The 14,702-nt window shown below is 43.3% G+C and overlaps 2 protein-coding genes across 8 annotated transcripts in view; one reads left to right on the forward strand and one right to left on the reverse strand.

Annotated features, from left to right (window-relative positions):
* Positions 1–10,486, forward strand: part of TNFRSF19 (TNF receptor superfamily member 19) — a 105,811-nt gene extending 95,325 nt beyond the window's left edge. For 4 of the 7 annotated variants that reach the window (XM_050767097.1, XM_050767100.1, XM_050767098.1 and 1 more), the window contains exons 8-9: positions 2,374–2,476; positions 3,124–5,277. In XM_050767097.1, coding sequence (XP_050623054.1) covers positions 2,374–2,476; positions 3,124–3,556 — 536 coding nt within the window. In that variant the 3' untranslated portion in view covers positions 3,557–5,277. Of the gene's footprint in view, positions 1–2,373; positions 2,477–3,123; positions 5,278–7,799 lie in introns of those variants that run through there. The other 3 variants (XM_050767101.1, XM_050767103.1, XM_050767102.1) reach the window with 1 other exon arrangement.
* Positions 5,329–14,702, reverse strand: part of MIPEP (mitochondrial intermediate peptidase) — a 199,469-nt gene continuing 190,095 nt past the window's right edge. The window contains exon 19 of the mRNA XM_050767091.1: positions 5,329–5,517. Within this exon, the coding sequence (XP_050623048.1) occupies positions 5,423–5,517 (95 nt within the window). The 3' untranslated portion in view covers positions 5,329–5,422. The remainder of the gene's footprint in view (positions 5,518–14,702) is intronic.

The raw sequence follows: 14,702 nt of genomic DNA on the forward strand, positions 1-14,702 counted from the left end.
GCTGCCCATGTTCACATTGGCTTTATCCCCTCTCTCTCGTGTGTGTGTGTGTGTGCATACTTGTTTTTCATTTTCTATTTTAAATCCAGTTGCAAATATGATGTCCCTCTCCCCCTTAGCACATCAGTGTTTGCGTCCTGAGAACATTTTCTCTCACATAGCAACAGCACAATGATTCAAACAGGAAATTTATGTGAATTCAGTACTATTATATCATCTACAGAGCATAGTCACATTTTCCTAATTGTCCCAGTGTTGTCTTTCATAGCGAAACAAAATTCTGAAAACTTCTGTCGGATTTAGTTGTCAAATCTGTTTGGTCTCTTTTAATCTGGAATAGTCTCCTAACATTTGTGTTTCATGATATTGATTTTTTTTTTTTAAAGTACAGGCCAGCACTTTTCAAAATTCTACAGTTTTGTAGAACGACACTCAATTTGGGTTTGTCTGACGTTCCTCAGGATTCAATTCAGAAATACTGAGGGGATGCTAGGTCCTCAGCGCCCTGGGTCGGGAGGCGAGGTTGTCTGTCTGGCCTGTGCCTGGTCAGGCTCACCTTGGTCACTTCATTAATGGGGTGTCTGCCAGGTTTCTCCAATGTAAAATGTCTGCTGTTCTCTTTGTAATGAATAAATATCCTGTAGGGGATACTTGGAGACTGTGTAAATATCCTGTGACACCCCAAACTTTCACCCCGTAGCTTAGCGTGCCCTGATGATTCGTACTGGAATCAGTCGTGACTATGATGGTTAACAAATCCTGGCTTTCTAATTCCATTATTCTTTCCACATTTATTAGTTGGCTTCCTATGGTAAGAAGGAACTTTCCTTCTCCATTTATTTATTTATATACCTTAGTGAGTTTAGACTCGTGGACTGTATTCAGTGGGTTGCAACCCTTTGGTGTCACTGTTGATTCCGATGCTCATGTTGCCCGGCATTTGGAACTCCCTTCGGTCTGGCTCATGTGCCATTTTGACAGGTCCGCATTATTCTTTTAGCACTTTCTTACTTTCTGCCACCAGAAGTCCCAGATTTGTCGTGTACTTTCCCTGGAATCAGCCTTTCTACAAGGAACGGCAGTGCCTTTTGCTTTAAAACAATTTTGAAGTGTCCCATGGTGAGCGTGACACTCGTTTGTTAAGTGGCAGTAAACCCTGGTGAGTTCAACGGGTTCAGAGCACTGTATGTTTAGATGGTCCGGGCGGAGGCCTTGCTTTGAGGGAAACTTAGATGCAGGCAGGCCAGTCATCCTGTTTCACACAGGCTTGCGATTGCATCTCAATATTTGGCATTCATTTTTTAAAAGGGAGACTGTAGTTTCATAATTTTTTTCCTGTTTGTAAAAGTAAAGAGATATTCCTCATGGAAAATTTGGATGCACACAAACATATAGCTATATATGTAAATGTATAATTTCTTCAATAGCTATATATGTAAATATATAATTTCTCCAAGTCTTCCTCTGTGTATGTGTGTGAGTCTTTGTGTGTGTGTGCGTGCGCTTTAGTGTGTTTGTGGTTCTAAATCAGAATGATATATATATGTATAGACAGAGTGAGAAATCAAGAAGGCTGTTCAAAAAGATGAGTGTTTATTTTCTGCTTATAGGATTGAGAAGATTTATTTTTAAGTTTCTTATCTAATCTCTATTTTAGATTTTTAAGCTTATATTATCTTCGTAGCACAAAATATATCCAGCTTCAGTGGTATATTCAGTTTGTAAAGCTGTGTGCACATATCTACTTATCCCTTAAGTGACATTGCTAGCAATAAAAAGAAATGTGTCTGTGTGTATGGAGTTAGAGGGTTCGAACATGCACGCTCTCGTCTGTGTTAGGAGGCCACTCAGCAGAAAAGTTGTCCTGCTCCTCCTGTCCTCAGTGGGGCCAAGAGTCTCGTTTTGTGCTCTCCCACAGACTGCTTTATTCCTTCTCCCCACTTCTTATTGTAGTGAAATACACATAACATAAAATTCACCATCTTAACCATTTTCAAGTGTGCAGTTCAGTGGCGTTAAGTACATTCTCACTGAGGTGCAACCATCACCACCATTCACCTTCCGGAACATTTTTCATCCTCCCAAACTGAAACCCTGTCTCCATGAAACAACAGCTCCTGGTCTCCCCATTGCCCCAGCCCCCTAGTATCCCCCCTTCTTCATCTGTCTGTATGAGTCCGTCTACTCTCGGTACCTTAGGTAAGTGGCTCATCATTTGTTTAAGATGAGAAAAAAAGAGAACCTTGTATTCCTTTTCCCCCAAAAATCACCCAAAGGGGAACATCTAAGTTTCCAAGAGGAGTGTTGAGTGTTACTGAGGTGAAAGCTGCCGGAGGGAGGCACTGTGCTTCACACCTGTGCTGTCTTCCCCAGGGCCGGTGCACTTGCTCCCATCCTCGTGCTGTGACAAGGCCTGCAGCCCCGACCGGGCGACTGTTGGTTGTGGGGTGCATTCTGCGGCCAGTCTTCAGGCGAGGTAACTGGGTGCTTTCAATCAATCATTTCATATCCGCCTGTGCAAATATGCATTCTACTAATGTACCGATTTTCATCTGAAACGATGGAAACATCACCTCTTAAATATTAATGATGTTCTGGATATTGGTGGGGTGCAATTCTCAGGCAAGAATTAGGTAGGTCTCTCAAGGTCACTCGTATCCAGTACAACATTCTTTATACTTTACTCTTCATTAATTTTATTTTTGTCTTATGTCCATGATTTCTGACACCTCTGTCATCTGTAATTAACATGTAAGTAATTTTTACCCATGGACTATTATTTTAGAATGGCACTCAATCAAACTCAGATGAGACCCTGCATGTTTTAGACGTTGGAAACTGTCTAAACTGTCTTCCTGTCTAAACAGGAAACTGCATGTTTTAGACGTTGGATTAAATGTAACTATATTAATTAGAAGGAGGGGTCAAAATTCAGTTTTCAAGTAAATGGAGTAATTTGACTTACTGTATTGAGGCAAGTTTGTAACAATAGGAAACACTAGAATTCTGATTTAGTATCTAGATATTTCATCTAGAAGACCTAACATTACGGCTGAAATGCTTCTTTGTAGTAGTGTTTTTCTCCCCATCACAGACTTTAAGCTCTTTTGAATGTGTGTGCAGAAACGCAGGCCCAGCCGGGGAGATGGTGCCAACTTTCTTCGGGTCCCTCACGCGGTCCATCTGTGGCGAGTTTTCAGACGCCTGGCCTCTGATGCAGAATCCCATGGGTGGTGACAACATCTCTTTTTGTGACTCTTATCCCGAACTCACTGGAGAAGACATTCTTTCTCTCAGTCCAGAACATGAAAGCTCAACGTCTTTGGCTTCAAATAGCAGTCAAGATTTGGTTGGTGGGGCTGTTCCAATCCAAGCTCATTCTGAAAACTTTACAGCAGCTGCGGATTTATCTAGATGTAACAACACACTGGCAGAACCAGCATCAACTCAGGATGCACCAACTACGAGAAGCCAGCTAGATCAGGAGAGTGGCGCTGTCATCCACGCAGCCACTCAGACGTCCCTCCAGGTAAGGCAGCGACTGGGTTCCCTGTGAACATAGCACTGACTTACACTAGACCAGAACGCTGTTCCCAGCACAAAATTAGGGGGAACCTCATGAGATTTTTTTTGCATCTTTCCTAATTTCTTGTATGTTGTAGAATATGTTTTAAAATAAATTTCAAGTCTTTTTTTAAAAAACTAACACAGCTAATATATAAAAGCAAAGTGTACAGCTGCGTTCTTTTATTCCTCTTTGTAAGTACAACCACTTAGCACAGCACCTGCCGCCTCGTTCCCTGGTTGAGAGAGATGCGTCGGATATGGGAGCACCTTGCAGACAATTCCTGACCTTCACTTCTTCCTGTTATATATAGTTATATATCTATTACTGATGCCCAACACTTCAATGTACTTCATTCACTGCCAAGTTTCTGTGAATTTAGGTCTCCTAAAGCTGCTCTTTTCCCTCCTCTCTCTCTTGCTAGTGTTTTCTGGATCACTCTACTTTGACAGATTGATTGATTTGGCTGGAAATTGATTGTTGGTTGTGACCCGAGACCGGGTCATAAGACCCTCTCAGGCGGAGGGTTTAAATCAGGTTTGGGTGGAGCGAGGGGGGCACCTGCAGAGATGGGGCTTTCTGCATGCTGCAAAACTGGAGGCAGCAAAGGATTCTGGGGTAACCGGGCACGTCTCTGCTTTCTTCAGGTGAGGACGTGGCCTTTGCTGATTTTGACCTCATGTTTGTAAACATTTCCTTAAATGGGAGCGCATGTATTGTTAGTGTAAGTTCTAGAAGAAAAGTGTCAAGCCTTGAGTGTAAAAGGGCAGAGTCACAGCAACAGTCCAGCTCCCAGGCCCACAAGACCCTGCCCCACAAAGAGGCCGCTGCTGTCACTGCCTGTCCCTCCCTGCCCCAGATCAGCGCTGTGGGTGCGGAGGAGGCAGCTGAGCCTGCTCCAGAGGCGTCTCGCTTCCATGTGCTTCTGTATGCTGGCCTGATTGTATCAGAGACTTAGTGCACAGTTAAAGTGTGAATGCTGATGTGTTCCTTTTAAGATCAGTTCACAAGTTACATATGATCTAAGTCTGCAGTACTTGTTCTCTGTTTTTCGTGTTTGGGTTTTGAAACGGGGTCTCTCTGTCGCCCAGGCTGGAGCTCAGTGGAGCGATCACAGCTCACTGCAGCCTCGTCCTCCCGGGCTCAAGCCACCTTTCCACCTTGTTTGCTTTTTTTAACTACAAAAAAAAATTATCTGGAGAATTTACAGGGGATTCTATAGAGAAAACATTTGTTAGCTTTGGAGGGAAAAAATTGGTTTTGTTCTCAAAATGGGGGAATGGAGAAGTAAGAGAAGGGAGATGAGTGAATGAAGGGAAAACAAATTAGGCAGTTAACACATACAAAGTATCTACCTCTGAGCTTTGCCTGGAGTTAGGAAAGGCTGTTCACTGGTCTTGTTCTTTTGAGCCATCCATAATTAGTAAAATTGTTATGATAAGAAATAAGAAAAGACTTAAGAATTAACCTAGTTGAGTGTAAGTCTCGAGAATGGACTGTGCCCCACACAGCGTAGGAACAGAGAGGACGCAGCAGCCGAGAGCATGTAACGAGTCCTTCACAGCGGAGAGCGTCCACCGACGGATCGGAGGATGCTAGAAACAGGGGAACCCCCCTGCTCAGCAGCAGAGGGCCCAGCTGCCCCCCAGCAGCACTAAATGAGGGGCCCTCGCCACGTCTACTGCATCGTCCGTTGACTCTCGTTAGACCATCTGAGGAACTAGGGCTACAGTGCTGCCAGCTGACTGATGACTGTTTTTCAGAATTTTGTCAGGAAACAATTACCACTCACCTTAATTTTGTAGCTTGTTCCCAAGTTTGTGATGTCCATTGCCGAGACTAAGGCAGGAAACGTCTTCATACAAGGTCGTCCCGGAGCCACCTCATTGCCTGCTTGTGTCTGTGCATGTTGGTGCGGTGGGGACAGGATTGTGTGAGCACTGTCATCACAGCTGTATGGACATGATATTTTAGAAACATGCTTTAGGTGGTGACATTGGTATATCATGACTTATTAACTCTTTTGAAAGACATGCAGGGTAGTTCTCATGATTTCTATATACTTTCAACTCAAATCATTATGAAAAGAAAGTTACAATTACATCTAAACTGAACCTGATGAGAAAATATTACATTCAAGTTGCACAGCATAATTTATTAATGAAAGGTTTTTACTAACTTTTCAAGATGTGTAGTCCTATAATTGTTAGATTAATTTAGATAAATCTAAGTATGACATTGAATTTTAAAAAGGAATTGTTAAAATATAGACCATTTTGATTTTTCCCCTATAATAGTAAATAATATTTTGAGCCTATTTTAAGAGATAATAATTTCCAGATGCTGGGGAAAAAAAAAAAAAAAACTTCAGTTGCACTTAATAATCTGTGAAATGTAGCAAATGAACCTTAAGCTACTGCAGGCCTTTGGGGGCGTCGTCCTCCTCTTTATTTCAAGGTTCAACCAAGTGTTTAACTCAAGTAGTTTTGCTTTTGTTTTGGTTTTTTTTTCCCCATCTAAATTCAAAAAACCAACCCACATTTTCCCCAACAGGCTAATTTTCCAACTACAGGACACATTCACTTCTCATAAAGAATTTGATTTTAGGCTGAGGCAGGAAGATGACTTGAGCTCAGGAGTTTGAGGCTGCAGTGAGCTAGGATCATGCCACTGCACTCCAGCCTGGGCAACAAAGCAAGACCCTGTCTCTTAAAACATAAAATACAATAATTTGATTTCAGCAGCTCACTATGATGAACCAAAGCACAGGGCATCGCGTTAATTTTATCCATTCCACAGGTTCGTGTTCAGTTAGCTTGGCTCCACGATGTGAGCTCGCTCGTAGCTCAGGAAAACAAAGTGTGTCCATCTGGGAGGTGGATAAGGAGCAGCTGTGGCCAAACAGCATTTCTCTCTTTACGTGGTGTGAGGCCATGATTTCAACGCATGATGCATTTGTTTCCAAAACCTGCATTTGCACACACTAGTTTTCTTGTGGGTGATTTAAGATCACCCATAATCTGATGATAGTTACGGTTCCAGATAAAGCAAATAGGTGTGAGAGCCTTCTTGAGTTTGTATGACTCGATTTGAATCAAGCTTTTCCTATACACATCTCTCCAGATAATGTTCCAGAAGGGAACAAAACTGAGATATTTGGAACATTTTTTGCTGAGCTATTTGAGAGAACAAAGCCAGACTGTGTACTTACAGGAAAAGCATTTCTTGAAGTTGTTTTTAATCCAACATTTAAAATGTCAACAGGAAGAGACAGAAAGAAGGTTAGGAAACATGAGAGGACCCTGGGGTCTAGTGTTTCAATCGATTGAAATCTCTACTTTTTCCTTATTGGCAAAATGAGGATAATTTGCCTCCCACAGAAGGGTTAATGTAGTTATTATAACCATGTCAGTTAATCAACGTATTTGATAAAACTATCTCCTGTTATTGGACGTATTTCTTACGATTTGACTTCTAGATAATCTCCTTAGACCTAGGAATAATTTTTTGCATACACTTACCTGGTATGTCACCAATGCCAAGTTCGTGGTAAGTTAGTGAAGGGTTAATACATGAAGTAAATGTTCAGTGATTTCACTTGCGCCCTTCGTGCATTGAGGTCAGTGCTCTTTGTGATAAGGACACGTCTAATGGCTATACTTTGCTGAGGATATTTTCCCGATAAGGATTGTGAGTATGCTAGGGAGATTGTTATAAGATAAATCTTATTCCCAACTATTTCTGAACGTTCTCTAATAGTTTAATGGAAGTTTCACATTCAAAGACTAAGTTGGCAGATAAAGAATGGCACTATTCATTCATCATATTTGTTCTTTGAAAGAAAGGAAATACAGAATCCTAAAGTATTTACCTACAGATGCTTGAAAGGAACACAGTACAGAAGAAAGAAGCTTTAAATGTTTGAATAAGGTTGAAAGCCCACAGAAGAATGGTTTGTTAATACATTATGATTGCTATGGGTTACAGTATCGTCTTTTAAGTACTCTGTAGTTATTGGGTGACTATGAATTGTTATGAAAACCTTTATTTTATCCTGAGATTACACGGGTAGCTGGATATTTGGATACTACTGAATGAGTTTCTTGTCCATGTGCTATTAAATTCATGGGTACTACTAGTAAAAGTTATGCATAATAATTCTTTACCATTGAAATTTAGCAGATTTAATTTATAAGACATTGTCTCTAAAGCTTCCTTTCTGTTGCTGTTTTAGGAATCTTAAAGGACCTGCTTCTTTCTGCAGTAGACGTGTGTGCTGGAACCCAAAGAGTACTCCTTTGTTAGGCTTATGGACTGAGCAGTCTGGACCTTACATGGCTTCTGGGGCAAAAATAAATCTGAACCAAACTGACGGCATTTGAAGCCTTTCAGCCAGTTGCTTCTGAGCCAAACCAGCTGTAAGCTGAAACCTCAATGAATAACAAGAAAAGACTCCAGGCTGACTCATGATACTCTGCATCTTTCCTACATAAGGAGCTTCTCTGCCACAAAAGTGACTTCAAAGAAGGATGGGTTGAGTTGGCAGCCTATGAGATTGTGGACATATAACAAGAAACAGAAATGCCTTCATGCTTATTTTCATGGTGATTGTGGTTTTACAAGACTGAAGACCCAGAGTATACTTTTTCTTTCCAGAAATAATTTCATACCGCCTGTGAAATGTCAGATAAATTACCTTAGCTTTTATGTAGAATGGGTTCAAAAGTGAGTGTTTCTATTTGAGAAGGACACTTTTTCATCATCTAAACTGAGTCGCATAGATGGTTAGAATGGCCTTCATATTGCCTGCCTAAATCTTGGGTTTATTAGATGAAGTCAACTGAATCAGAGGAATCAGACAGAGGAGGATAGCTCTTTCCGGAATCCACACTTCAGCCTCGGTCTCATACACACCCGCTGGTGCTGATCTCAGGAGCACACCAGGGCCAGGGAATGTGGCTGAGAAAGGGCAGCCCATTGCCCAGAATTAACACATATTGTGGAGACTTGTATGCAAAGGCTGGCATATGTATATGAAAATCAGTTGATATAGAAACATTTGTTGCATCTGTCCCTCTGCCTGAGCTTAGAAGATTATAGAAAAAGGGTATTTATAAACATAAATGACCTTTTACTGGCATTGTATCTTATACTAAAGGCTTTAGAAATTACAGCATAGCAGCTTCCCCTACTACTGCAATAGTCTTCCATGAGAACACACCACACGTTAGGACTAGAAGAAAATGCTCCATTTGTAGGGGTTTAGATGAAGCAGCTGTAACTGCCCTAGTGTAGTTTGACCAGGACATTGTCGTGCTCCTTCTGATCGTGTAAGATTAGTTAGCACATCATCTCCTACTTCAGCCATCCGGTGTTGGATTTAAGAGGATGGAGTTTCTTTCTATTAAGGTGCTCTATCCCCTACCATCTACACACTAGCATCGTCTCTAGAGTTAAGACAGAAATGAACCCCGTTCAGTCACAAAGCAGCGAATGGTTCATTTGCTCTTACTCTTTATGCCCTGGAGAAGACTTACTTGAACAGGGCATTTTTTTAGACTTTTGAACATCAGTATGTTCGAGTGCGCTACAATATTTTGGTTTGGAATTGCCCTGTCCAAGTCACTGTCTTTTAACATTTAAACTGAATATTAAAATGTGTCTTTCCTAGGATATTTTTATCTTCTCATGTATTACCCACGGTTTTCTCTCTTTGTGAAAGATTAGTAACATTTAATGAGTCCTTTTTCTTGTGGCCTTTTCTCCATAGTTTCAGGTTTTGGTATGTGTTCACTAGCTTGCCTGTGTCTGGTACATCTCGTGACCTCAATTCCCTCACCTGAAATAGGAAATGAGTGTTTCACTGTAGCCCCCAAGCTGTCATGTCAGCCTAGTGCCTAGTCATAATTGATTGATTTTTTCCTGGATTACTTTTTTTTTTTTAAGTATAAACCAATGATCCTTTGGTAGTATGAACTCTTAGGAAAATTGCCTTTTGGACATGTAAAATATTTAGGATTTGACCACACAATGGCTGTGAAAATGCAAGTAGAGTTTCCTCGCGTGACCTCACCATGATTCACATACGTGCCACTATTTGCCATCTGGTCCTTTCTGTTATGACAGAGAGATGATGAAAGTGGGCAGGGCTGTGTTCCTTTGTGTAGCCTGTATATATTTTCCACATGTAGAACCCTGATTAACTTCAAGGACAAACACTGGCTGGAGAAAGCCAGACTGATGGGAATGAGATTTTGGCCAAAAATCCCAAAACATCATTTGCAATCAGCAGAGAACTGCTTAGGGTTGAAAATGGATTTCATTTGCTACTGAATGTGATAAATCCTGTGTAACTTGTATCAAGATGAAGACATTTTACCCTACCGCTCTAGCAATATGCAACAATGTGATATTTTACACTTTGTCAACATTTGAGAAAAAAAATCCAATTTACACTTCACTTTGTTGGAATTATCCCATAGCACTCAATAAACTCAGCTGCTAGAGTGCCGACGTCAGGAAGGCTGGTCGGGTAATGCGTGTGGCTGAATGGGCATAACCACTGTGGCTTCTCGGACTGCAGAAGCTCGTTGACAAGAATGAGGAGGATTTCAGGAGCAACCAAGTATGGTCATGCATTTTCTCATTTTGTGTATATGGAATATATTTTTAAATAGAGATTTTTCTACTTTAGATAAAGTGTTAATGTTGCTATTACCTAGGTTAAGCACTATTGTCTGTGTTGGTAAAAAAAAAAAAAAAAAAAAAGGAAAGTCATCCTTGCTTTAAAATAGCTTAAATCAATGTATATTTCATCATTGCTATTTTGCATACTGGAATTTATAAATGTGTAAATTATCATATTCTTAGTTTTGTAATACCTTTTTTATTTGTGAATAAAATTGTCACCTGGTATTCTTATTTATGTGTTCAGTGAGAGAATGATTGATTTTGTGGATGCAGACGTGTTTTTTTCTTTCAAAAGTCTGTGTGAGGGTTTTGCAGAATTCTGCTGCCTCTGGGCACAGCGGCTCCTGCCTGTGGCCCCAGATATTAGGAGGCTGAGGCAGAAGGATCATGAGCCTAGGAGTTTGAGGCCAGCCCGGACAACATAACGAGGCTCTGTCACTAAAACCTGTGCTCCGGAGAGGGACGGAAGCCCCTCTGGCTCCTCAGGCTTTTGGAGGGTGATTTGTAATCCTCACTGGTGACCTGTGAGGGAGAGTCTGGAAACACAGCCAGGCGCATTGGGCTACTTGGAAGGTGCTCTGTGACCCCTGAGAAGCTTTGACATCAAGGTCTTATCGTGATCTCTATTTTTTCCCTTCCTCTTACGGCACAAAGAGGGAAAGAACTAAAGAGAAAGTTTTGTATCCTTCTAGATGGAGCTCAGCCAGGTGTCCTGCAGAGGGGGACTAAAGAGAGGAAGGCGGAGACTTCCACAGAGCAGGAATCCTTCCTTTCTTCCCTCTACTCAGTAAAGCTTTTAAGGCTATTATTCGATTTTGAGAAAGGACTTTAAACTTCCTGGAAAAAAAATACTTTAAAAAATGTTACAGGCCGGGCGCGGTGGCTCAAGCCTGTAATCCCAGCACTTTGGGAGGCCGAGACGGGCGGATCACGAGGTCAGGAGATCGAGACCATCCTGCCTAACACGGTGAAACCCCGTCTCTACTAAAAAAAAAATTTAAAAAACTAGCCGGGCGAGGTGGTGGGCGCCTGTAGTCCCAGCTACTCGGGAGGCTGAGGCAGGAGAATGGCGGGAACCCGGGAGGCGGAGCTTGCAGTGAGCTGCGATCCGGCCACTGCACTCCAGCCCGGGCGACAGAGCAAGACTCCGTCTCAAAAAAAAAAAAAAAAAAAAAAAAAGTTACAGTGACATCCTGCTCTCTCAGCAGGTGAGTTTCTGCTGTTGACACTGGATTCTCTGAGGGAAGGACATTGACTTCCCCCCGACACCCCCACTCGCACCCTAGCGCCCCAGAGCACGTGGACTTTCCTGGTGTCCATGGAGACTGGTTTAGCTGATGGGTACCATAAATCCATCAACTCTCTGAGAGAAATAACTCAAAGCTAATAAGATTCTCCCAGGAGGTCTGGACTATTTTATTGTAATAACAATGACATATTTTCATTGTTAGCACTATTATTAAAGTTTCTGCAACTGGCTACTTATTCTGAATGTGTCCCATTTTAAACTAAGAAGGTATTGTCTGATTTTTTTAAAAATTTATTTTTTGAGACAGTCTTGCTCTGTCACCCAAGCTGCAGTGCACCTCCCAGGTTCACGCAATTCTCCTGCCTCAGCTTCCTGCATAGCTGGCGTTACAGGTGCATGCCACCACACTGGTTAATTTTTGTGTTTTTGGTTTTTTTTTAAAATAAATGGGGTTTCACCATGTTGGTCAGGCTAGTCTCGAACTCCTGACCTCAAATGATCTTCCCACTTCAGCTTGCTGGAATCCCAAATTGCTGGAATTACAGGCTTGAGCCACTGCACCTGGCCTAGTCTCATTTTTTAAAAACGAATTTGGCACCAACTAAGGTCTGTAAATAGAGCTTAAGTTTATCATTCAGTCTTGAAAGTGAACAGTGGTCTGAGAGGTTTCAAAATCGTCTATAATATCGAACAAGTTTCAGTAAGTCCTGGTATGTGATTATAGGGACATCATTATGCTGAGTCAAGGCAGCAGTTCACACTAGCCTTGGTTATGTCACACTTCAGCCAACGGAGGGTTGAAAGGTCTCTACTCCAGAGAGTCAGCTGACCAAGGTTAGGTCATCTCATGAATGGCCAGTGGCGTCTGAATTAGTGTGATCCATGACTGCTTGAAATTCACCTCTCCAGAAGACTTTAATTCTTGAGTTACCAGCAACACCACTTTCTCTAGAACCATGGGTGGTCTTCTGAAAGAAGCTTCATTTTTTGTTCTATAAAGACAGAGGATTCTTTTTCCATAATTTCTAATGGCATTAGCTGTTCCTACTTCAGACTGATAGCTGTGTTCTGGTAGTTCTGTTTGGGGCGGAATTTAACTAGCAGAACTATGTAGAGGGATTTCCTTACCTGGGTTGATTATTTACAGTAAATACAAGATCTGCAGACCATTCTGCCAGCAATCTTTTAATCGCAGGTTAGGGAGGCGGACTGCGCCACCGCGAGGCATGCCATCCCTCCACAGATCAGAGATGAATCATTCCCCTTGAAGTTTTGTTTTGTTTTGTTTTTTGAGACGGAGTCTCGCTCTTTCGCCCAGGCTGGAGTGCAGTGGCGCGATCTCTGCTCAATCAAGCTCCGCCTCCCCGCTTCACGCCATTCTCCTGCCTCAGCCTCCAGAGTAGCTGGGACCACAGGCGCCCGCCACCACGCCCGGCTAATTTTTTGTATTTTTAATAGAGACGGGGTTTCACTGTGTTAGCCAGGATGGTCTCGATCTCCTGACCTTGTGATCCACCCACCTTGGCCTCCCAAAGTGCTGGGATTACAGGCATGAGCCACTGCGCCCAACTGTTTCCCTTGAAGTTCTAAATGCAAGTCCAAGTCCTCTCAGAAGACTCACTCTAGTAGCCATTTCCTGTGGCAGTCCTTAATTTATGCACTCCACACACATTTATATAGCATAGAGCATGTGCTTGGTTCTAACTGCAGTGCCAGGGCCAGAGAAGATATGAAGAAATACAAGGAAACCAAGGCTTTTAAGTGTTTATAAAGTAGACGTGGGCCAGCGTGGTGGCTCACGCCTGTAATCCCAGCACTTTGCAAGGCTGATGCAAGAGGATTACTTGAGGTCAAGAGTTTGAGACCAGTCTGGACAACAATCTGAGACTCCATCTCTACAAAAAAAGAAAAAAAATTACCCAGTGTGGTGGTGCATGCCTATAGTCCTAGCTACTCAGGAGGACCAAGCAGGAGGATCCTTGAGTCCAGGAGTTTGAGGCTGCAGTGAGCTGTGTTACAGCCATTGTACTCCCGCCTGGGCAGCAGAGCAAGAACCTGTCCCTAATAAAATAGCTCTTAATTGTAAAAACACAAGTGCAAATCCTTCTGGGGACAGTGAGGAGGGGGCACAGAAGCTGGGAGGGAAAGTCCTCTGCACTGGGCCATGAAGACTCATGTGGCATTCACCAGGCAAGTGGAGGGATGGAAAATGCTAGAACCGCAGGTGGAAAAGCTCAGCCTGTGCTGGGAGTGGGAGAAGTGCAGGGAGGCTGAAGCACGAGGACACGGGTGAGGTGGCTCAGGGCAGAGTTCTAGCCCAACAGGCATCCAGTGGGTCCTGCCCTGGGGCTGGAGCTTCCCCACGGGGGACTGACTGACCTCTGTGAAGGGATGACAGACATAAAAACCAAAATAGTCTTCCAGAAGCTTCAGAGTTCCAGAGGGAGGTAAGTGGGCCTCTATTCAGCAGCAGCAAATCCCCAATCACTGGGAGGGACCAGCCCCCTGCCAGGAGTGAAGGTGGACAGCCTCTCTCCTGTTTGGAAATACTGAGCCTAAGCTCGTTCCGCAATATCTGGGTCATGTTGGTCCGGTTCTGATTTCCAGCAGGGCAGTGCCGAGCCTCAGGTGCAAGTTTAGGACTCAGCGGAACCATCTGCTGACATCAAACCAACCCTGCACTGGAGTCCTGAGAAGACAAGGCTGAAAAGGCTAGCACACTGCACTAGAGCGGCCATGGCCTCCCTGTGCCTGTGGATTGCATCAAGCACCTTCGTGGCCTTTTTATCCTGGGCCTGGGACGCACTCACATTGTCCTGCCCAGCCTGGAGCTCCAGGCAACCCTACCACCAGATCTGGGCCATTCTTCAGGGCGATGGGTGTTGGCACATCTGTTTCTAAATCTTAGCTTTGTGCATCTGTTTCTAAATCTTAGCCAGTCGCCTTCACCTGAAAGCTACCTCGAGCCTGATCGTGTCTGTCTGCACCCTACCCTTGTCGTGGAGACGCTGTTGTTTTCGTTCCCTGCCATCACACGGCTGAGCAGCCTCCCCACAGGAAACCCATGGGGCCAGAAGGCTGGCACCCGGCTTGGGAAGGACAGCAAAGCCTGTGCAGCCTGCCTGTGGCCGTTTCTGCATCATCGCCTTCTGCAGCTCAGGAGGGGCTACCCTTGCCCTTCTGTCTCCCAGACGACTC

This window comes from Macaca thibetana, chromosome 17, assembly GCF_024542745.1.
Source record: "Macaca thibetana thibetana isolate TM-01 chromosome 17, ASM2454274v1, whole genome shotgun sequence".
Lineage (NCBI taxonomy): Eukaryota > Metazoa > Chordata > Mammalia > Primates > Cercopithecidae > Macaca > Macaca thibetana.